Raw genomic sequence first — 24,013 nt, 5'->3', positions numbered from 1 at the left:
CACCATTTCATCTTCCTAGCTTTACAACACTCCTCTGTCCCACCAACCTCCTCTGTCTCTCCTGCCGCAGCTCTCTCCAGCTGCCTCCAGTCTTTAAGCTCCTGCTCCAATATCCCACACTGGCTGACTGCATGGTAGCCGTTCTATAGCGTGGAGTGCCATCCCACCTATGGGTTGGACTTTGGGTAAAGGTCTCCACCTGTGTGGTGGGAGTGGGAAGAGCCTGTGATTGATTGGTTTGTAATTTCAGCTTCACTTGAGTCCTATTGACTCTGAGGAGACCGGCCTAAACCGAGATCAGGGCTGGCAGCCACTTTTGATTTAATGTCTGTGACATGTGCATCTGGGAGAGCTCTGTGTGAAATGAACAGGCCTGCACCCTGTTGCTGTCCAGGTACATAGAGTTTGAGGCCAGTTAATGGTGGCCTATTTCACTGCTTCCCAGGGTGTTTGCGGGTCTCAGACATTTTTGCAAACTTTGGCAAGTGGTTCCATCTACTCTGTGGATCAGTCTGCAAACTTATGAGAGTCTGCTGGAGGAAGTGGCAGAGACTGAAGACCTGGTGGCAGTGCAGAGCAGGAGTAAGTAGTGGAAGCTGAAGGGGTAAGAAGTAATGTGGTTGTAACAAAGGAGGTGGTAACGGTGTGAAGAGGAAGGAGGTGGTAACATTAGGAGTTGAGAAGGAGGGGTGGCAATGAAAGGAGTAGAGAGGATGGAGGTTGCAATAACAAAGGATCTCCTGGTTACACTCCAGCAGTTCTCGCTACTTGACAGCATCATTCACCAACACCAGACCCTCTCCAGGTTCCTTTGCTCGTGAAACTGCATGGGCCATGCGTGTCCAGCTAGTCATCTCCTTAGAGAGTGTAGATATGTTGGGGTTCCTGACATGGGGAGCAGTCTGGTGTGTCCCCAGCTGCCGATTCCGCAGAGGGTAACCTGGAGATGGTCTGGTGTTTGGTGAATTATGCTTTCATGTAGTGGGGACCCAAGTCTTAGTTGTCCAAAATTGGCAGATTCTAGAGTTCTTGGTTGGCCCTACACCAGCCCAGATGGTAGAAGGGGCTATGGTCAGTTGGGGCAGGGAAGAAATCTAGGATCAAGTCACCCTGCCCAACAGGACCTTCCTCTAGCACTCTGTACCAGCTTCAACCTACAACCCACCCACTCACAAAAACTAGCAATGTTTGTCCAGGTATATGGGAAAGCCCACGCCCTAAACTGTCTGAATAAGTTGGTTTGGGAACAGCATGACCCTGCGGGCCCAGTGAAGTGGGAGTTGATGCCAGAGTATGGGGGGTGGCTTAGCTACCTACCTTGGCTGGAGAGACCTTCAAATGGAGAAGACCATCCTGACTGGTATTATTACATTTTTTGTGTGGGAAGTTCCCAGTTACCTTTACATTTCCCATTACATACATAATCCCTAAAAAGAAAAGAACGACAAAACCCAGTGATCCTGGCATCCTGCTTGGTACCTGATGTCTTAAGTAATACTTTGAAGGCTGGCAGAAAGTTGGACAAAATCATTTCACTCTCTTGCAAAATCTTTAGGTAATATGGATTGAGAAAGAACCCGTTTTCTATATTCCATATTACAGAAGCAGATAAACTGTTTATTGCATTTATTAGCACCTGTGCTTCTTAGAATATCTTTCCAGTGGTGATGTTTTGGCAGTAAAAGAGACATTGAAATACAAGTACCATTTACGTTCATTCCAACTTATGTTAAAACATGCTGCACATCTTTACTTAGTTTGTGGAGTGTGGTCCAGGGAGTTGTACTTTGTGTGGACCATATCACTGGTGCTTTGCTAGATTTCATGTATAAAAGGTGTAGGCATATGAAGTATCTCGTAATAAATTAAATTGCCTTTTAGATACTTTATTTTACAGCAAATAATGAACATATCCAGAACAGGTCCTTACAAATGTGTTTTATAGCAAATATAACTTTGTAATCTAAAAAGTCCTTTCATGATAGAGAAGGGAAATGCCAAGCCCTAATCACATCAATTGATGTGTTAATGTATTTTTATCTTTTCAGCACCAAAGCCATTTACAGATGTCAGTATTGTCATGAGGTCTGCAGGACATTCTGAAATAACACGTATAAAGTAAGTTTGTTTTTTACTTTTCGGGTAATTCGGTTTGTCCACCCTCACTTAGGCACTGTTTTACTGAATGAACTAACTACTGTGTAGTTGTTCACTGACACAGCTTGATATTTATCATACTTTAGCAAACATAATGTATCCTTTTTGAATGACCATGATCGCATTGGAAAGTTGGTTGTTCCATTGTGCTCAACGGGGCAGAAGCGGGTGTTTTGGGGGCAACTTCCCCTGAAGGCTCAACCAGTTAAGCTTATGAAGAGCTAATAACTAAATATCGATCTAATAGGGTCAACACATTCAAAATTTGAAAACCAACAACGAACAGTAACATATTTAAAAATTGAAAAGAATTCTATTTATTCTTTGAGGAACACAGAGTCCATTCTCATAAGATCATGCCAGTGCATTTCGACCCAAGGTTCTGATTCAGGGTGACCTCCTTGTTGTAATGTGAATCAATCGATAACACCATAAATATCATTCTTTGCGGTTACAGCTTAATTGCCTCTTCATAGAGAGATGAAATTCCAAAAATGGAATTAGACATTTGTGTAGGGAATCATTTGTTCATGTGTAACCAGGTCCAGCCGTTCCCTGGATGCATTAATCTCAAAGTTAGAATAACCTCTTTCAAGACATTTCTAACACACCCCATTAATCTATGTGTTACATTCATTGCCATCACCAACAATACACTTCACCCTTAACAGTACAATAAGGCAGGTTCTTCAAGAGGCCTGGGGGGCGCGGGGACAGAAGCTCAACCGGTGTGAAAAGCTGTTCCTATCTTTCTTCTTCCTGTAAATGTTGGTGACGTAAGTCATCCATGTGTAACGAGTGCCCAGAGTACAGGATGCCTTGTGAGTACGCTGCTTTCCCTACACTCCTCTGAATTCTTTAATACACAGTTATGAACCCTCCCAATGGTATGTATTTTGCTAACCTCTGAAGCCTGAAAAGTAGATCCACAGAGGCTTGACATGTGGCCAACTTTGCACCAGACCTACGGATGATCTGGCCTGCAGTTAAATCTCAGTTACCAGTTTATTGGTATCCACTTTAGAGTGTAATTTGCTTTATGACTTTGAGAACGTTCAGAAATGTAATTACTCATTTTACTATAGCTAGTAAGATAGCTATAGCTTGTGAGATGGCTCAGTATGTTGAGTGCTCGCTGCTGCAATGTATGTGTGATCTCCAGGTTCGAATCCCGGCCAGGCTAACTCAGCATTTCAACCTTCTGAGGTCTATAAATAAGTACCAACACACGTTGGGTGATATTGTATGTATATTTGTGCTATGTAAAGCACTTAACCCTAAGTGCTATATAATAACACATCATTATTATTTGGCCTTAGATGTCTGCTTGAGTTCGCAGTAATTTGGTAATATGAGCCTATACATACTGATAATAATGATACATATGGTGATTAATTCTTATATGAAATGTATATCACATTACAGTGATATCGTTAGGAACAATGCTATGTGATGCCACTTCCTGTTTTGTCAAGGGGTGAAAGGTTGTGTTCCTTCACTTCCAGTGATGGCATTTTGGGGTGGTGTCAAATGACATCACTTCTTGTGAATGACATCACTTCCTGTGATGTCATCAGAGGTCAAGGGTTGCGTGATTTCATTTCCCCTACCCCTGGAATTTTGGTGAAATGACGTCCCTGGTTTAAGGATGTTATCATAGTCAAACTTCTGCATGAATCAGTTGGCATAGATGGGGGCCATGACCGTCTCCCATGGACGTACCCGAAACTTGTTGAAAACATTGTTGACCATATTGAAAATATGAGTTCTCATAAATAAAGATCAACAATATCAAGATACATTTCTTGGCAGCCCCAATGTGGCCTTCCTGAAGTACAAACCATTCTACCACCTTGATGCCGAGATTGTGAGGAATCAGAGTATAAAGGGATTTAACATCAATAGTAAACCTAATGTGTGTACAATTTCTACAGACCTTCATTAAGTGCTGTAAAAAATGGGTTGCGTCTCTTATGTGTGTTTTTTTTTTAATACCAGTGGCTGAAGAAAGTAATCTATGTCCTGGCCTCATATTTCATGTATTTTCGATAAAGTTTAGTGTTTTTGTGACCAACTCTTTGCCATCGTTCGACTGCCGATTGACTACCGGCAACAGGGAACCATTGTTGGCGAAGATCATCTTTCATCGTGGATCTTCTCTTCAAAGTTTTTAAAAGGCCAGGCTTGAGCCTACTTTGCGCCTTGAGGAGAAGAGGAGTCTCTTCAAGATATGCATGAAATGTGGACTAAGAAATGTCTGTGTCGAGGTCAACACCAAAAGTGCTTGTGTTGCCTGCATCTGGACCATGATGAGGAGGGTTGTGGGATATGACATGGTTCTTGAAGAAGATGAAAAAGGACGGTTACAGCAGGTTAGCGGCGTGGGTCAAGTTAGGGAAGGCCTCTGATGCGGCCTCCGGGAATGGTTATTCCTCATCCAGGAACTGCTGATCCTGCTGGGTTCACAATTCAGGAAGGACACGTTCACCATCGCCATCTACATCCATGATGAGCCTGCCAGTTAGGGGTGCTCTTCCCAAGAGGAAGTCATCGACCCCATCAAAGCTTTGGTTGCCGTTCTCTGACAAGCTGTAATTGAGAAGTCGTCGGGTGGCTCTGTTAGGCAGAAACCTGTGCAGTTCCCTCTGGGACCACTGCAAAAGATTTAAGACTACAGGTGGTTTGCAGTAAACCCAATTGGTAGCAGTCTGTACCACCCAGATTTACCTGGTAGCTGTGGCTGAGCAGTACTTCTCTCAAGAAGTGTTAGGCAGTATACAGAGTATTCAGTATAGGTCAAAAGAACACAGTAGAACAAGCAAACGTTGACCAGAGTTTGGTGTAAAAGAGATAGAATTATTTATTTAAAAACACATCTAGTTAAACACACTGGCACAAATATCAAGCAGATCAAAAACACGGTCACTAAAAGATATACACTCCCTTCAACGATTATTAGACAAGACTTAAGTAAAGCAACGCTTATTTTCAGACTGTGGTGAGCGCTTAACGAAGATGGCGCTCTAATCAGTCGGTTTAAGAGGGAGAGAAAGGCAGAGCAAAGATAGAAACAGATCCCAACACTTTCGGAAGAACACAGTAGGAGAAGACGGCAGGTTAAAACCATAAAGTCAAAGTCAAAAAGGCCGGACCCACTTTCAGAGGCTCCGGACAAAATTTGTCCAAGGTGTCACGGTTGAAAGTGCCCAAAAGTCTCGCAAAAGGTTCAGAAAGAGTTGGACCAAAAGAAAGGGACCAGTTAGATGGTCAAGGCGGCCAGCCCAGTCCAGAAGGTTAAGGGGTTATTGTTACCTTGTAGCAATCTTTAGAAAGGGAGGCCTGGCGGACACGGTACCTTAAAATGGTGAGAACGCACCAGCGGGGGCAGTTGTTCCTGGCAGCGGGTGCAAGACGGTGCTTCGTCTGGGGGAAACGAGGAACTCTTCGAGGAGGAAAACGGGAGTCCGTTGCACTGCCAGGGATGAAAACAACCGCAGAGTTCTCAATTAAAAGGAACGGTCCTTTTATTCGCGGTCCAGTGGTAAGTGGCTATCCGGTTGCCGGGGTGCTTGGCACGGGCAATTCGACGACGAGACGTCCTGGGATGCGAGCAAAGAAGGTAAACTGGTTGTGCCCACCAGTCATGGGAAGAAGACTCTCCAGCAGGGAGATCTCCTCTGTCGTTGGGAAGTGGTGAGTCGGTTCAGCAGGGCTCCACCGGTGGTGTCGTCGTAGCAGGTCGGCTCAGCTTCTCCCTCGTCGGATTTTCAGGTCCTGTGCTGACTTCTGAAGTTCCAGTCCCCAAAGCCCTGCTTTTATGCAGAAAACCCGCATTCATTCAGCCTAGCTGTCAATCAAACATGCTAAGTGGTGAGCGGGGTGGCTCACCACTTGGGCCAATCACGCACGAGTGCGACTTGGGTTGGCAAGGCAGCTTAGTCCAAGGTGCCTAAACCCCCTCCTGCACCCTCTGTGGTACCCAGACAGAGTGGCACCACTTCTGTGTAGAAGCCTGCCAAAAGTGGAACAAAGGACTCGACCTTTGGTTTGGAGTTACAGAGGCGAACACAAATGCCATTTTAAAACCGAGTTCTGGCAGAAAATACCAACCGGTGAATTAATATTAAATGAATAAACCGCCGGTATGTTCGAGGCTATGTTAAAAAAGTATTAGCCTCGAACAATGGGAAAATCCCATAGAGATATATTTGCGGTTGAATATAAAAAGTAGTATCCACTGCCACCAGCCAAAACTCAACGAGGGGGGACGGGACAGTGCCCCCTCAACAACAGACCCAGGGGTAATCGAATTGCCCCTACCAGTACGTCCACAATATGATGGTTTGTACTGGTTCTGTTAGTAATTTGGGACTAGTAAAGCCAATGGTGACTTTACATGCCCTGGGAGACAGTAGTCAGTCCCAGGGTATGGAGTCTATGGTGGGGGGTCACTATGACACCCTGGTGTTACTGCACGGAGGGTGCTGTGTAACACACATAGAAAAAACAAATGAGACCCTATGGAGTAAAAGACCCCATAGCCCATGAAAGACATTAACATTCAAAGGAACACCACACATCATGTCCAAGAGTGGGTGAAAGAGTCTCACTCTTGGCAGGAGAAAAAACAAACTCCAGAAATCCAGCAAAGCTGCTGGGGGACTCACTAGGTTAGGAAATTCAGCCTAAACAGAGAATTCTCCCTAACAGGCTCCTCTTGCCCCTGCCGATGACACCATTGGCGACCAAGACCATGACTTTGTTGATGACTGCTTTGTCGTCCAAGACATCCACTTTGTCGACGACCACGACCCCGTCGATGATGCCGTCCACGAGAACACCAACATCCGCTTTGCTGATGATCCCACTATTTACTCCATCGACGACCATCACTACTTTGTCAAAAGCGAGACTGGTAACGACGGGGGTCTCTAAGATCGTGACAACAAGAATCCCACGAGTGACCTTCCCTCTACGGCTTCGGCGCTACCAACATCATCAACTGACACCCCTGTGAAAGTCTTGGTACCCATCGTCACCTCACTACCGAAGGAGTCAGGTAAGGCCAAGGAGCGGCTGCCACCCACGGCGGAGCTTCCACATAGGCAAGGATGGGTGTCCCCGACAATGCCAAGAGATTCTCTGAAGGTGCTTGTGTACCTCTACACGAGCTCCGACAATGACAACTTACCCAAGGACTACTACTCTGACCCCAAAAAGGGCTGTGGTACCATGTCCATGGATGGGTCTCCTGCGGGAGCGCACCTGGATCGCCATCCAGCCCAAGGAGGCGCTTCAGCTCAGAGACGTTGCTGGCTGTTCCTCTGACGCCTCATCCGGCGCCCAGGGACTTGTCTTTGAACATCCTGCACACTTTGGTATCAGAAATGCAACAATGGCTGCCTGCTGCTCCGCTGCCAGTTCCGGCCCAGAGTCCCACAAGACCTCTGACCAGGAACCCTTCCAGGCCAAAGCGAAAGTCAAGCGACCCGTCTGGTACAAGACATCAGCCTTTGACCCTTGTAGTGGAGGAACCCGCACACACAAACACCGGTAAGGATACTGACACTATGGCGACTCATACCAATGAGTCTGATGACTATATCCCGGCAGACCGGGATCCACTGGGTACCGACAAGCCCACCAGGGCTTCGCCACCAAATGAGGTTGATTCCTTTCATACTATGTTCTTGAGGGCTTCCGCTCTCTTAAATTTAGTAACCGAGGTGACAGAGGGTTATCTCTTCCAGTGCTGGGAATCCAGGCGGGAAGACCATCATGTCAATTCCTCTGCTGGATGATGTCTGAGAGGAAGGTTTGGCTTTGATGAAGATGCAGAGTACCGCGCCTCCCAAGAGACATAGGCCGGAGAAGAAATATAGTGTCCCAGACTCTGTCCCCAGGTGCTTGAGGTCTCAGCCTTCTCCAGACGCTATGGTGACTGCCACCACCAGGAAGCACTCATCGAACCCATCTTCTTCGACCATGGTGCCCCCTGACCAGGAGGGGAAGAAGCTTGATGGAATGGGAGAGTGTTATTTACACCACTGCCTCTACTGCCAAGGCCGCTAATGCCCTGGCCATCTTATCCCGCTACAACAGGGAGCTGTGGTATAAGCTTGGACCCATTTTTAGACATGGTGCCGGAAGACAAGAATGGCGAGGCCCTGGCCCTGTTCGAGGAGGGTGAGGGGGCGTGGGATCACGCCATCAAGGTGGCTCTGGACATCATGGATATGGGGTTCCACCAGATGGGCAATGGGGTATCCCTCCGACGACAAGGCTGTTTTACGCAACTCACTTCAGGACGGATATCCAGTCGAAGGTGGTGGACATGCCTTTTTTTGGAGACAATCTATTTGGCATGACTGTCGATGAATCTCTCCAGGCGATTAGGTCGAATACGAAGAGTGCACGGTCACTGGGAAAATTGCAGCAGAGGAGGTTGACGTCCCTTTGATCCTTAAGAGGAAAGTCCAGGACATCCTACAAAGGGTATAACGTCCCCTATCGTGAACCCTCCCATTCCAAGGCCCAGGAAGCTTTCAAAGGCTGCTTGCAGGTCTACGGCAGTGGAGGCCAGCGTCATCTCCCGCAGGCCAAGATGCAGACGCTCAAGCAGACCTGAACCGGCCGTGACAAGTGGAAGACCATCAGCACTGATAAATGGGTGCTGCGTCCTTCCGCAAGGAGTTTAAACACTGGTTTTGTTTGTTTATTTATTTGTAATGTGCGCCAGACCCAGGGGTATCGGGGCGCAGACGATGCATGAATACTTTAAGCTTAGGGTTACACAGTTGTAAAAAGGAAAGGCAAATATATGCGCAGTGGATAAAGTTAAAGAGTGCAAACAATAAGAATAATCAATACATCATTACATAATACATACAGTTTACATACATAAAGTCAATAGGTACATAAGAATAATCCAAACATTGATACATAATAAAAAATAGAGGTTCACCATCAACTAGGTATTGTGGTATCTATTACATTGCAAATACAGAATGGGAATATTAGTATAGTAACTGAAATACATTAGTGGTCGTTTTCTTTGAGCCAATTAATGATATTGTGTCTAAAGTTCAGATAGGTTTGGTCCGCCCTCAGGGAGTGAGATTGGGAGTTCCAAAGCTGCGCAGCTTTGATTGGGAAGCTTCTCCCTCTGCTTTAGTCAATCTGAACCTCGTACAACTGGACAGTTTGTGTTTGTGGTTCTGGTGGGCCGACTGTTAGGAAAGATTTCATATGTGTATATAATTTTCCCTCCATGTATCAACCCCCCAACTTTTTGCTGCTGTTTAGACACCACTGACTGACTTTGCCAGAGAAGCACAGCCTTCAGCTGCTCTCCTCTGGGCTTTCGCTCACTTTTTATGGGGAACTGACATGCCCTTAAGACAGTCAGTACTGGGAGACTTTGTTTCCCTTAGTCCTTTTCTCATGTTGCAACTTTTGTGTGCAATGTATTTTACCATACAGCACACTTGGGTCTATAGTAATTTCCAAAGGCCTTAGATACTTTCGCTGGACTTTTTATGAACCGTGCAGATGTGTCATTCACAGGACTGGTGGCAGCTATTGTTTCGCATTATTTTTAACCCTTTCCTGCCATGTTAACCGTGTTAACCGCATTTGGCACGAATAGGTGGCCTGGCTCAAAAATGGCCATGCCACGAGGATCTTTGTCCTTTCCTTTGGCCATCTTGCCCCTTCACCTTCCCCAGGTCGAGTCGACCCGGGCCAGTCCTTATTTGGTCATGCATTTTCCCACGAATCCCAATGCTTTTGCAGGCTTTGCATGCCTTGTGCGTGCGCCTCCAGGATGTGGGCTGGGATGTCTGGTCCCAATACACATCCTGGGTGCCAGAGAGTCTGGAGTGTCCTGAATGCCTGAGACCACTGTGGTCTGTGATTGGTCCACGTATGGAGTGTGTGTTTGTGAGCAGATCTCCCATTGGGTCCTCTCCGTTTTGGCGCGAAGGGAACTTTGGATAAGAGGAGGCTGGAAACACCACTACCAGGTCGATCACCTGAGATCTCACAGAACAAAGAATAGGATCCAAGTAACCTGCAACTACGATGCTGAGTCGAAGAACCGCTGGTGACCCGCTAGAAGGTTTGGCACCCTGAGCCCGATGTCCCATGGGACCCCTCTGCAGCTGGTCGTCCTAAAAGGTCTGCGAAGACGCTTCGACCCATTGGTATAGTGGGACCAACTATTCTCGGCACCTTCACCAAAACCTGCAAGTAAGCTTTCTCGGAAGTGTCCCTGGGCCAACCAGTGGGCTGACCATCTTACACTGGACCTTTGCTCAGTCACCGCTGTTGTTTCGAGGAGACCCTCGAAACTTGGTATATTGCTAGATCTGTGTCCACAGCACCGTCACACCGAATTTCGTACACTTGGCATTCCCAGGTCTGAAGTGAGACGAGTGCGCCCGGACCGGAGTAAACGCGGTTACTGTGTTGCCCTGCTGCGGCAACGTCCTTTGCAAGTCCGCTGCATTTGTGACCCTCTTGCCCTTGAAGTCTGCTGCAGTGAAACTGGGGCGATTCATCCACCCGGAGTGGAGAAATCGCCACTGTCCCGTTTAGGAATCCTCCCTGGATCTCAGGAGCTAAAAGGTGCCGAGACATCCTTTTTGCTGCATTCAAACATGCAACTGAATTGGACTAACCTGCCGAAGTTTGGGTCTCCCTGCTTCAGAACCCGGTGAGTAATCTTTACCCCAACTGGTGGGCCCTAGCGCCAGAGCCCATCTTTACACATGAGTGGCCCCTGGGGGCCCCTCTCCTGTCCACTGCTATTGCGAAATAGCGACTCCACCCCGAACTCTCAAACTGCCTCTGCCTTCAAGTGGAGGTCCTTCTTGAATAGTGGGAACTTATTCTTCAACGCCTTATCCACCTCCCCGAGCTGCTAGAGACCCCTGAAGAGACTGTTTTGCCCATTGGAACAACCGCATGCATTTGCATTACATGTACTATTGAGCAGAAGGCTCCCCTCTTCTAAGGACTTGAACTGCCTCTTAGGTGCATAACTGATGTTGAATTTGGCCTAAAGATTAACTGCACTGCCTGTTTCCTTCCCCTCTAGGTTGTCAACATATTTGGTGCAGTCACCCCTTTAGACCCTTGTATATATATATATTGTATTGAGTGTGATGTATTGGTTTACTTAGTGTTACGTTGCTGTGATTCTTTGCTATGGTCTATATTACAAAGGCCTTGTAATAAATGTGTCTATATTTTTAAAATAACACCTGTCTGGAGTAATTTGTAAGTGTCCTTGCTCTGTGTGCTCATTGAAGTCCTTCATTCACCCTCACCCCTCCTGAGACCGCCTGTCATAGCTACCCTGATTGATCTGGCTTGTCCAGAGGTTATCCTGTTCCAAGAAACTAGGTTGGCCTTCTGAACTTCTGCCCCTCCTGGACAGAGTTCAGAAATCCTTCTTAACACCGACTGGAGGATTTTCTCTTGCTTCGTTTAATGAGATAGCGAGCTGCAGCTTTGTTTAGGCACTTGTGTGTTAGCGAGGCGGTTTTGAGTGGAATTCTGTCGCTGGTAGAAATCCAGTTATTCTGTCTCCTTACCTCTGAGATGTGCTCTTTTTAAGCAATACCCAATGCTGCTCTAAGGGCATTATTCTGGAGAATCAGAATTTTGTTAATGATCTGCTTATTGGCGCCAAGGTAAAGGGAATTACAATAGTCCAATTTAGATAAGATTAGAGCTCTAGCAAGGGGGAGTGTTAGGCAGAAACCTGTGCAGTTCCCGTAGGGACCACTGCAAAAGATTTAAGACAACAGGTGTTTGGCAGTAAACCCTCTTGGTAGCAGTCTGTACCGCACAGATTCATTCGGTAGCTGTGGCTGAGCAGTCAGACTTCCCTCAAGAAGAGTTGGGCAGTATGCAGAGTATACACAATAGGTACAGGGACACAGTAGTACAAACAAACACTGACCAGAGCTTTGGTGTTAAAGTAGATAATTATTTATTTAAAAACACACTTGTAATTTACACTAGCAAAAACGAGGTGAGTAAATTGAGCACAGAGTCACTATCATATATATACACAACCCTATTCACTTATTAGACAAGTCTTAGTGAGAAACACCACTTATTTTCAATACTTTTACAAAGAACCACAGTAAGGCAGGATAGGCAGAGTTCTACTGGAGAGCAAGGAAGCCAATTGCAAGGCCCACTCTTGGAGAGAGCAAGCAGAAGGGGTCCAGGTTCACACAGTGGGGTTATGCCCAAAGAGTCTTGTAGATAGTTCGCACAAAAAGGATGAAATTAAAGTCAGGAAAAGTTAGCTAGGTTGTCCCAGGCTAGCCCAGGTTAGAAAGTCGAGGCTTTACTGTCACCCCGAACGATCTTTCGCAAGGGAAGCCAGACGGGACACAGTACCTTAAGTGTGAAGGAAGCTCCAGCGGGGGCAGTTGTTCCTGGCAGCAGGTGCAAGTCGGTCTCTCATCCAGGGGAAGAAGAGGTCTCGCCGTGGAGGAAAGAGAAGGTTGTTGCACTGCCAGGGAAGAAACCAGCCGCGGAGTCCTCCGGTTAAAAGGTACTACCCTTCTCTTCGCGGTAGTGGTAAACCGTGATATTCCGGTTGCCGGGGTGCTTGGCACGGGCAAGGCGGCCACGAGATGCTCCAGGAAGGTGAAAAGAAGGCGAAACTGGTTATCCCCACCAGTCAAAGGAAGAAGACTCTCCGGACTGGAGATCTCCTCTGTCGTCGGGAAAAGTGGTGAGACGGTTCAGCAGGGCTCCACCGGTGGTGTCGTCATTGCAGGTCGGCTCAGCTTCACCCTCCTGGGATTCTTAGGTCCTGTGGCGACTTCTGAAGTTCCAGTCCCCAAAGTCCTGCTTTTATGCAGAAAACCCCCATTCACTCATCCTAGCTGTCAATCAAACATGCTAAGTAGTGAGCCGGCCGGCTCACCACTTGGGCCAATCACACAAGAGTGCGACTTGAGTTACCAAGGTAACTCAGTCCAGGGTGCCTAAACCCCCTCCCACAGCCCCTGTGGTACCCAGACAGAGTGGCACCACTTTTGGAGGCTTCTGTGGAGAAGCCCGCTAAAAAGTGGAACAAAGGGCTCGACTTGGGTTGGAGTCACAGAAGAGAACACAAACGCCATTTTAGAATAGAGTTCTGGCAAAAAATACCAACCGATGAATTAATATTAAATAAATAAACCGGCAGTATGTTCGAGGCTATAAGAATTAAATAATTAAAGTTGGTAGCCTCGAACAATGGGAAAATCCCATAGAGATATATTTGCGGTCGAATATAAAAAGTAGTATCCACTGCCGCCAGCCAAAACTCGATCAGGGGGGACGGAGACGTGCCCCCTCGAACAACAGACCCCGGGGCAATCGAATTGCCCCGTCCAGTACGTCCACAATATGATGGTTTGTACGGGTTTCTGTTAATAATTTGGGACTAGCAAAGCCAATGGTGACTTTACATGCCCTGGGAGACAGTAGTCAGTCCCAGGGTCTGGAGTCTATGTTGGGGGGGTCGCTACGACACCCCTGGGTTACGGCACAGAGGGTGCTGTGTAACCCACATCAAAAAAACACATTAGACCCTATGGAGTAAAAGACCCCATAGCCCATAAAACACATGGAAAGTTAAAGGAACACCACAAATCATGTCTAAGAGTGGGAGCAAAAGAATCTCACTCTTAGCAGGAGAGAAAAAAATAAGCCCCAAAAATCCAGCAAAGCTGCTGGGGGACTCACTAGGTTTGGGAAATTAGCCTTACAGAGAATTCTCCCTAACAGGGAACAGCTATTCTTGGATAGAACAGTTTACCGGCTCTAATCAACTTGCATGTGTATGCAGAGGTAGAGGCCATATAATTAACCTGTTTGGCAAAGGTGAGGGTGGATTCTAGGTAAAAGCATAAGGTTTTTACCTCTTTAGCAACTTTAATGCTGTTGCCATCGATATTAAAGGAGGTGTATTTGTGGCCACGTTTATTGAGGTTGGACGTGTTTCCTAGAATGATGAGCTCAGTTTTGTCATCATTCAGGCATAGACTGTGGAGAGCCATCCATGCCTGGATGATGAGATAGATTATATTTACCAAGGCCCAATCCTTGTCATAATCCCCACTAAGTGGTATGAGAATCTGAGTATCATCTACATAGTTAGTGTAGGTGATGCCAAGAAGGTCCAGATCATCGAAAAAGGGGCTTAGTAAATATCTTGTACCTTGTGGGTTAGACACAGGAGCCCTGTGGTACTCCACAAGTAATCGGAATGTGGTCAGCTGCTGCTGATGGCGAGAACAGTCTCCTAGTCCTGTTGCTCAGTAAGGATTGGATCCAGACTAGGGCCTCCTGAGAGAAGTCGGCTGCTGAGTCAAGGTGATTGCAAAGGATCTTGTGGTCCACTAAGTCAAACACAGTCGAGAGATCTCGGATAAGTGGTAAGGCAGATTTCCCTATGTCCCTAAGTTTGTCGATTTGGGCCTTGAGATCAATCAGTGCAGTTTTGGTGCCGTATTGAGGCTGAAGCCTGATTGAAGGAGCTGGTTGTACTCGAAGTACTCCTGTTTCTGGAGATAAGCCACCCTTTCTAAAATTTTAAGTAGGGATGTAACTGTTGTAATAGGCCTAGAGTTGGTGGGTATAGTTAGATCTAATTACTGTTTTTTGACGAGAGGGAGTACCCAAGACTCCTTTAAGTTGCTAGGAATGGTGCCAAAAGAGAATGATGCATTGATTAGGTTGGATATGAAGGGTGCTTTGTCTCTTGCAGCATCTTTAATGATTTGGGCTGGGCATTTATCTCCCTGACAGTTGGAAGGTTTGAGGGAGAGGATGATTTTCTCAACCTCAAGATTTGAAACTTTAGCAAAAGCTAAAGCGTTGTGCTGGTTTATGGGGAGCCGTGGGAGTACTAGCCAGTGTGACAGTGTTAGGTAGGTTTGCTTTTTTTTTGGCAATCTTGTCCTGGAGCGTGATTACTTTGTTGTTTAAGGCCATCTGGATATTGAAACACCAGATTTTGTCCTTCACACTGTTGTCTGGCACAGGGACCGGGGATTGAAGTTCTTTTAGGATTACAAACCGTTCCTTTGTACTTGAGTTTGCTTGAAGGATCCTATTGTTGTGCGTTTCCTTCTTGGTAAGAAGTATTTCTTTCTTAATAGAGGGATGAGATGTTGATGAGGTTAGCTCTATTTTCTTACGAGGGTAACTGCCTCCAGATGACGTCACATTTTCTTTTTTCTGTTCTCACGGTTTTGAGGTGAGGGGGGAACCAGGAGTTCAGGTGAGCTCTGGGTTTACTTTTTCTCATTTTTAGGGGGGCAATGGTGCCTAAGGCTTCAGTCATAGTTTTATTATGTTCGTTAACTAGAGTAGTAGGATTAGTGGTATATGGTAGTGAGTTAAGGGTCAGTAATATTAGGGGTAGGAGTTTATCTGCAGTGATGTTCTTTTTATTCCTTGTTGGGGTGGGAGGAGCAAACAGGATTTTTTTAGTTGTGAGAATTTTAGCTGCTAATGTAAATGCTAAAAGATAGTGGTCTGTCCATAGCTGTGGAGTTATGGAAGTGATGGAGGTGTTGCAGTTAAAATATGCCACCCAAAAAAGTGGTCTTCCTTTGTCATGTGTAGGTAGCGTCACTCTTTGGGTAAGGCCGAGTTCGGTGAGAACATTAGCGACTACTGCTGCTTGATTGTCTTTGATGTAATTGAATCCCAAGTTGATATCCCCTAGCAGGAGTACTTGCGAGGTGTTTTTTAAATTGTCGGAAAGAATGGTTGAGTTGTCCTCTTCAAATGCACCAATGGGGCCTGGAGGTCTGTATATTAGATGAATGGTGAGTGTTTTGGAGTCAGAAATGTGTAATTTGGCAGTGAGGAATTCACAAGATTTAACATCAGGGGAAGGGACTAGTCTCATCGCTAGATTAGACTTCTCTATGACAGCTATTCCTCCTCCACAAGCCTTGAGTCTGTCTGCTCTAAGAATAGTATAATCATCCAGTACCGCGAGCATAAGGGCGGGCCTGCTGCTGCATGTAGCCATGATTCAGTAATGGCTAACAAGTCATAATTTTCTGCCTGTATTAAATCAACTATCTCAGGAGCATGAGCCACTAAAGATCTAGCATTTATTAAGGCCCCCTTGAGGTCTGAGACAAGGTTACCTGTCAATGGCTTGGGTAAGGTACAATTACTTGCTTCTACATTCAATATCGCAGTGTGTGCGTTTATTCCGCTGATGTTTTTTGTGGGTAAGATCGTCAGTCTTAAGTACAGGTCGAGAGATAAAGCTGTTATTTTTGGTTATGATGGTTTGTTTGTTTTGTAGGCATTTTCTCCTAAGGTGGCCTATATTAGTCATTGAGCTGGCCGGTGGTTTGAAGAGTTTAGTCAATCTGGAGCGGAGTCTGGTATTTCTGGAGGATGTGTTGCAAGGTCTATTGGTTTTGGGTAAACCCTGGGTAATATTGACATTAAGTGGCTGTTGTCATAAGGCAAGGTTGTTACTGGGTATTGGCAGGGTGGGTGTAGTACCCATTATAGCTGCCATATTACTTTTTGAAGTAATGTCCGGTACAGGTATGGTAGAAGGGCCTGTATTACTAGACCTTAGACTAGTGCCAGTATGGCCCACAGTAAGACTGGATGTAGGACAGTAGCATGCATAGTGCACTTAAGGCCAGTTGCTACATGGTATTTCACAAGCAAGGGATTTAGTTCTGCAGATGAATAGTGGGTAGCATGCACAGTTTAAATACGCAGAGAACACAGTTTAACAGGATATTTCAGTTATTCAAGCCGGAATGCAAAGGTGCACAGTCTGTCATAAAGGCTGGTTCAATTTGTCAACAAGGAGGCAGAATACCCAGGTTAAGTTCAGTTTGCTTAACATTGGGGCAAAATACCCTCTGGTAGAATAGGCTAATTCATTTTTAACATGATCCACTTGGGCAAGGCTAATTCAAGTTTTAGCACTGTACCCGTGGGCAAAATGCACTCTGGTTAAATGGGCTGATTCAGTTTTAACACGGTACACTTGGGCAGGGCAATATGCAAAAAATAATGGCTGCAGTTTGGGCTGACTAGGTGAACGGTACCCTAGGCGAGATAGAAAGTTAAACACAATGGCTGCAGTTTGGGCTAGATGCTTGGTACACTTGAGAAAGGCAGGATACTACTCGCAGTAGCTGCCAGAATACGCTAAATGCACAGTACCCTTAAGCAGGGTAGGATACTAAGCATAGAGGCTGTGGTTTAGGGCGTATACATGGTGAGGTAAGGTGTAGGTGAACACGCGATGAGATCAACCTCAGGCTAATGTTATACGGGGCGATGCTGGGCTGTAGGTGTAAAAGGCCCTTGGAACAAGTGGAGAGCAGGTGGAACCAGTAGAACATTCACTCGCAGTTATCTGGGGCATAAAACCTGAGATGCGGTAGAGGTAGTTAAAATTCAGAGTGGTGGGTGGCAGGATGGAGCAAATTTAAAAGGTTGCTGTGTAATTTGAGGAGGGTCAGGAAACCGTAATGCAATCGAAAGTGGCACACAAATGCAGAGATTGCAAAACAGATCAAGCCACGGGTATAATGGGAGCAGATATGGTGCACAGAATGAAAAGGGTGCGGTTCAGAACAACGTGATGCAATTCAATGGGTACAGAGGATACGGGGGCAGTTCAAATCATAGGTAATACAGGCCAATGTATCATGCAACGTATAGTGAGTGCAATTTCAATCAAAGTAATGCAGACCATTATAGCACACAAATACCAGTGGGCAATACAGATGGCAGGGTCGTGCAATCCTGAATAGTATACAAAATGCAGTGCACAATTTTAACACAGATGAGGAGGTCCGGTATAGTAATTCATGTACAAAGAGGACAATTTAGTAATATAGACAACTATCAATTAGCAGGAATAACGCAAAATGCTGGCCAGAGTTTGCATATGTCCAATGGTACGTGTACTAGCCGGAGCAATGTTATGGGTGCCTGGGCTGCGTATTCGAGTTTCAGACACTTACAATGACAGCCGGATTAGGAACATACACAGGAGGGTAAATTGCTAACGGAGAATGTGTATTCAAGTTAGCCAATTAAAATAAAGAAACCAGCCAATCGTAGTACAAGATGCGAACGGCAACGAAAGTTAGTACGTGTTATGGTAAGTACTGGGTCACTAAATGGAGTTTAGACCACAAAACGCTTAATATCAGCAAGATACGTTGCAATTTCCATGTGGCAGTCAAATTAAAAGCCTTTTAAGGCTGTGTATATGAATTCGCAAATTAAGACGTGAATCAAACAAATCGCGGTACCGGCTGCAGTGTCAACAGTGCTTGGTACATGTTGAACGCGGGTATACAAACAAATCGCAGTACAATCTAAGACATCAGCAAGGATTGGTTCATCCTAGTGCAGAAGCAGTATTGAAGGTACACAAGTAATGATTTTTGTATTCGATCAGTGGTACTTAATACAGGCAGATCGCAACTACGATCGAAAACAGTAATTTATACAAGTCTGAACACTAGCAGGGCAGGCGTGCTAAATTAACAATCGGTTTACGTCCACTAATTATTTAAAGACTTTGCAATCGGGCTGTGTGCGGGCAACTTTCTATGGTGCTCGGCACGTACTTGATACAGCATATAGTTAGTCAATTACCGTGAGTGGCTTGGATGCGAAGCGTATTTCGTAGTATAACAGTCATAAAGGTAACTAGATGAAGGGGCTCAGAGGTGATACCGTAAGGGGTGGCACGTCCTCACGGCTCTCCCGGCTCTGACAGGCTTGGGATAGTAGCCTTTTTTCCTGGGCCTTCATTCGTGGGCCGGCGATTCGTGATTGGTTTAGGTAGAGAGTAGCAGCCAATCCACTCGCTCATGCACACCAGGAGGAGTCAGGCACTAGATGGGACACGATACTCTGTCTGGCGGCCATCTTAAGAATAGTGCACCTCGTAGGTTCCAATGGAGGTAGCTTCTTCTACATAAATAAGAACAAAAGCGATCGGTTGTGGAAAGTAAAGCTGATGTTAAATGTAGAATTCTGAAATGTTTAATCAGATTATGGGAATCACGTGGCACAATGCAGCAGGGCTCAGAGGGACTTTAAGACAGCTGGTAATATGCCTTAAGCTTACCTTTTCATCCTGGCCAGATTGATGTAGATGGTGCTGCTCCTGCAGTACGCTTCGATGCTGGAGGAGCTCCTGCTCCGGAGGTAATGGGCAAAGAAGACTGGGCCCGGGACAGGAGCCTTTTTTCCTGGGTCCTAATGCGTGGGCCCGGCACTCGCCTGCTGGCGATTTGTGGTAGGTTTAGTAGAGAGCAGCAGCCAATCCGCTCGCTCATGCACACCAGGAGGGGTCAGACACTAGATGGGACAAGATACTCTCAGTGCGGCGGGCATCTTAAAAATAGTGCACCTCGTGGGTGCCAATGGAGGTAACTTCTTTCACATAAATAAGAACGAAAGAACTGGTGCCATCGCATTCCTACTGTGGCGTGTCGAGAACTACAACTGCGGCAGGAGATTCAAGCCATGTTAAGAAAGGGGCAATAGAAGCCACCCACAAGCGCCTCCAGGGCTCCTTAGTGTACTGCAGATTCTTCTTGTATGGAAAAAGTCAGAAGGGTGGCTGCCAATCCCAGACTAAAGGCGCCTCAACAAGTATTTGAAGTCCCGGAAATTCAGGATGGTGACATTGCAGCTCGTGCTCGGCCATCTGGAGGAGGGAAACTTCCTGTTGACCTTGGACCTGGAAGACATCTACTTTCACGTCCCCATTCATCCAGAACATCGAAAGATCCTCTGGTTTGTTGTCCGGGGACAACACTACCAGTTGAAGGCCCTGCCCTTTGGCCCGAGGACAGCGCTGAGGGTGTTCATGAAATGCTTGGTTCTGGTGGCGGCGCATTTGCGACTCAAGGGCATGCACGTCTACTCTTATCTGGACGAATGGCTCATCCGCTCCCAGTCTCTTGCACTGGCAGTCCAGCACACGGTAGAGACCATTCACCTTCTCTTGGAGCTTGTGTTCTCCATCAACTATCAGAAGTCCTGTGTGGAGTCATCTCAGAACACTCTGTTCTTGGGCCCCCGTCCCATCAGTCGCATGCCTGGCTACCCCCTCAGAGGAGAGGGTGACGGCCATCCTGGGAAAGGTACAGCGCCTGTCGTCGGCTCAGTCAGCGATGGTGTGGGCCGTCATGTCTCTGTTGGGCATGATGTCCTCCTGTATCCACCTCGTTCAATTCTGCCGGCTCCAGGTGAGGCCTCTTCAGGAGTTCCTGGATACGCAGTGACTGCAAGTCATGGGCTCCTGGATGGACAATATCGCCCTCAATCAGGAGTTCTGATAAGCTCTACGATGTTGGGAGTGTGCTCACATCTGACGAAGAGGGCCCCTTTTCAGGTCCCGCTCTACCAGACCACGGTCACCACGGATGCCTCTCTGGAAGGATGGGGGGCTCATATCAGACAGTCACACGCCAGAGGCCTCTGACTCCCGGAGGAGAAGGACCTTCACATCAACGGGTGGTCTTCTGGGTCCTCAAGTCATTCAGCCCTCAACTGCAGGGGAAGGAAGTGCGGATCTTCACGGGAACACCACCACCATGTTCTACATCCAGAAGCAGGGTGGGACACGCTCCCTGGTGGCTCAGTCCCTGTGGCTCTGGGCCATTCTTCAGCACATGTTCCCCGTCCCGTTTCACCTGGCAGGCACCAAGAATTCCAATGCAGATTTTCTCAGTAGGGAGCTGCGTTCCTGCCACAAGTGGGGGCTCCGTCAAGATCAAGTGACCTTTCTCTTCAGCAAGTGGGGCCAACCCCGGATCAACCTCTTCGAGACAACCACTAACTCCAAGTGCCAGAGGTTTGCCAGCAGGTTCCCTCAGCCAACGGGTCTGGGGGACACCTTCTCATTCCCATGGGAAGGGCTCTTAAATCCCTACTGCCTGATCCCTCTCCTGCTACGTGTGACCAACACACTCCAACAATGTCGTTGCAGGATGATACTCGTCACTCCTGTGTGGCCACAGCAGATGTGTTACCAGGGCCTGCTCTGTCTGTCAGTGGCTCTGTCCATCCGGCTGCCTTCACTTCCCAATCTTCTCTGCAGAGAAGACGGAACGATACTGCACTACGACCCATTGACGCTGATCCTCACAGCCTGGCTCTTGCAGCCCTGGAATTTGGGCATTATTCCCTGCCGCTGGAATGCAAGAAGATCCTAGCCAAGGGCTTCCTCCACGTTGTCGTGGTACAGCCACAAGTGTAAACGCTTTTCGGTGTGGTGCAGGACTCAAAAGAAAGATTGCACCGCTGCGAGCCACAGCTCCTTCCGTATCCATTTCCCTGGCCAAGGCTGGCCTGGCGCACGTCTCGATCAAGGTGCATCTGACAGCCATATTCCATTACACGCAGTCACCCGGTAGGCCATCCCCATGGTCGCACAGGCTCATCAAGCAGTTCCTCAAAGGCCTCTTCAGGACTTTTCCACAAATGAAGGCTCCTGCTCCAGCTTGGTAGCTCAACGTGGTCTTGACTAAGCTCATGGGGGCCAGTTTAAACCAATGCATCCGGCCTCATTCAAGTCTCTCTAGTCGAAGACAGCTTTGCTGTTGGCCATCACCTCGGCCAGGTGTGTCGGGGAGATCCAGCCCTCTCTTGCAAGCAGCCGTACTTGTCTTTCTACGCTGCAAGGGTGGTGCTGCTGACTCACCCCACTCCACCTTTATGCCGAAGGTTCCTTTGGAATTCCACCTCAACTAACCTTTGGTTCTGCCAGTCTGCTTACCAAATCCTTCTACGCCAGTGGAAAGGACTCTGCCTCGCTGAACGGTGCTCCTGCCTTGAAGTTCTATGTGGCACACATAAAGGACTTTCGGAAGACATCTCAACTCTTTGTGAATTTTGGACCTGTGAATCATGGGAAGGCCCTGTCTAATGCTTCCAAATCCAGGTGAGACTCTGGCTGCATCATGCACTGTCATCCTCTGGCCAATAGACCTCTTCCAAGACGTCCAGGAGCCCATTCCACCAGAGCCATCGCTGCGACAACAGAATTTTTCTCTTGTGTTCCCTGCTCAACATCTGCAGGGCTGCTTTGTGGAGGTCCATCCACACCTTCACAAGATTCTACCTCGTCAACAGGGATTCTAGGGAGGAGTCCAAGCTCAGCCAAGCGGGGCTACACAACCTGTTTCTTTGAGGTGAGGCTGTTCAAGAGGTAAGTGAATGGCTTCCGTTTAACTTTGCCATCTCCCATGGCTGTGTGTATGAATACTGCTATCTAATTGTATTCATGAGCAAGTGAATCTATGCCAGACCCCGTGCTGTCAAAGGATCAAGTTATTTACCTGTAACTCTTGATCTCCAGCAAGGGTCTGTCATAGATTTGCATGCAAACCTTTTCTCCCCCCCTGTCGCTCTTCATACTGCCACTTTACATGCTCTACCAAATCTGAAGATGGCCACCAGCGGTGGAGCTTAGGTTGTGATGACTTTTTTTGGATGGGACAGTATGACCCAAAGAACAGTGATTGGTTTAGTGGAAAAATGAAGTTTTCAGGCTAAAGCAAAACTGCTTTTCTTTTTTACTGAGTATTCCCAGATTGACGTGATGACAGGAAATATTCATGAGCATGTGAATCCATGCCAGACCCATGCTGGAGAACAAGAGTTACAGGTAAGTAACTTTTTCCATATGCCCATCGAGGCCGGCCCATGATAGAGTCCAGAACTTGACTAATACATGACTGTGCAGTGAGGAGTATAAAATAAACTGCAATAACCACCTCCATTCCCAACCATATCCCCCACCCCATACAACCTATAAACATGGTTTATCTATTTCCCAACATCAACTACAACTAGTGATAAATGTATGGGGAAGAGTAAGACGTACCCCCACAGAGGACCCTTGAGTAGCTCTCCCGCCTATATAAGCTACCATATTATTCCCCCCCCCGCAACCACCCCACCCCACCTCAGCCCATAGCACCCGAGACTCATTGCATACACTAGTGCATGTCACCAACCGCACCTCCCAGGTTTCCCCGCCCTTTCCTCTATGTGTGGACCCTGATGTTACCTTTTAGTTCACCATCACAGCACGACTTCTACATAGGTGGCCCCGACTTGGGGTGAAGGGGACAGACCCTTCCCCCTGTAAGTCATGGATGGCCAGCCAGACCGACCTCTTCCAGGTGCAAGGCACCGTCAGGCCACACCAGTACTTTTCGGCGGGACTTGGGGTATTCACTGTCGAATCACTGCGACCTGACTTATTCATCTATCTGCCCTATCCTTCAGCACTTACAGAACAGACTTGTGCTGGTGTGCCTCTTCCAACCAGTCCCAGAGTTCTTGCATACTGTGAAAGAGGGAGCTACCACCAGCCAGCACCTTGGGTTTAGCTGGGTAGAACAACATGTATTTATAACCCTTCTCTCTCATTTTCCTTCTTACAGCATCATGAGATCTGCATTGTTTCTGTACCTCCTGAGTAAAGTCACGGAAGATCATAATGTTAGCATTATCATTCTGTACACTGAATTTCTTCTGACATCTTTCAGGATAGCGTCTCCATCATGAAAATTGAGGAGTTTGGCCACAATCAGATGTGCTGGTGCACCCCCCGGGGGTTTCTTGCCAGGCACCCTGTGCACTCTTTGATAGGCCCTGTGCTTTTAGTGTATCCACAAAGAGCGACTCCAAAAACAGTTCCATGCTCAGATCTTTATCCCCTCCTGCCACACCGAGAATTAGAATGTTACTTCTGTGGTAGCACCCCTCTGCATCCTCTGCCCTTCCTTCCAAGAGCCTC

General features: G+C 47.1%; 1 protein-coding gene across 5 annotated transcripts in view; it reads left to right on the top strand.

Moving 5' to 3' along the window:
• Positions 1-24,013, top strand: part of VPS13A (vacuolar protein sorting 13 homolog A) — a 2,994,934-nt gene that overhangs the window by 2,341,714 nt on the left and 629,207 nt on the right. For all 5 annotated transcript variants that reach the window (XR_011280366.1, XR_011280367.1, XM_069625905.1 and 2 more), the window contains one exon: positions 2,049-2,118. Coding sequence is in view for 3 of the 5 variants with exons in the window: in XM_069625905.1 (XP_069482006.1) it covers positions 2,049-2,118 (70 nt within the window). In the remaining 2 variants the exon portion in view is untranslated. The remainder of the gene's footprint in view (positions 1-2,048; positions 2,119-24,013) is intronic.

Source organism: Ambystoma mexicanum, chromosome 6p, assembly GCF_040938575.1.
Source record: "Ambystoma mexicanum isolate Mex_15411 chromosome 6p, UKY_AmexF1_1, whole genome shotgun sequence".
In the NCBI taxonomy this organism is placed as follows: Eukaryota; Metazoa; Chordata; class Amphibia; order Caudata; family Ambystomatidae; genus Ambystoma; species Ambystoma mexicanum.
This window is presented reverse-complemented; position numbering and strand designations above follow the sequence as displayed.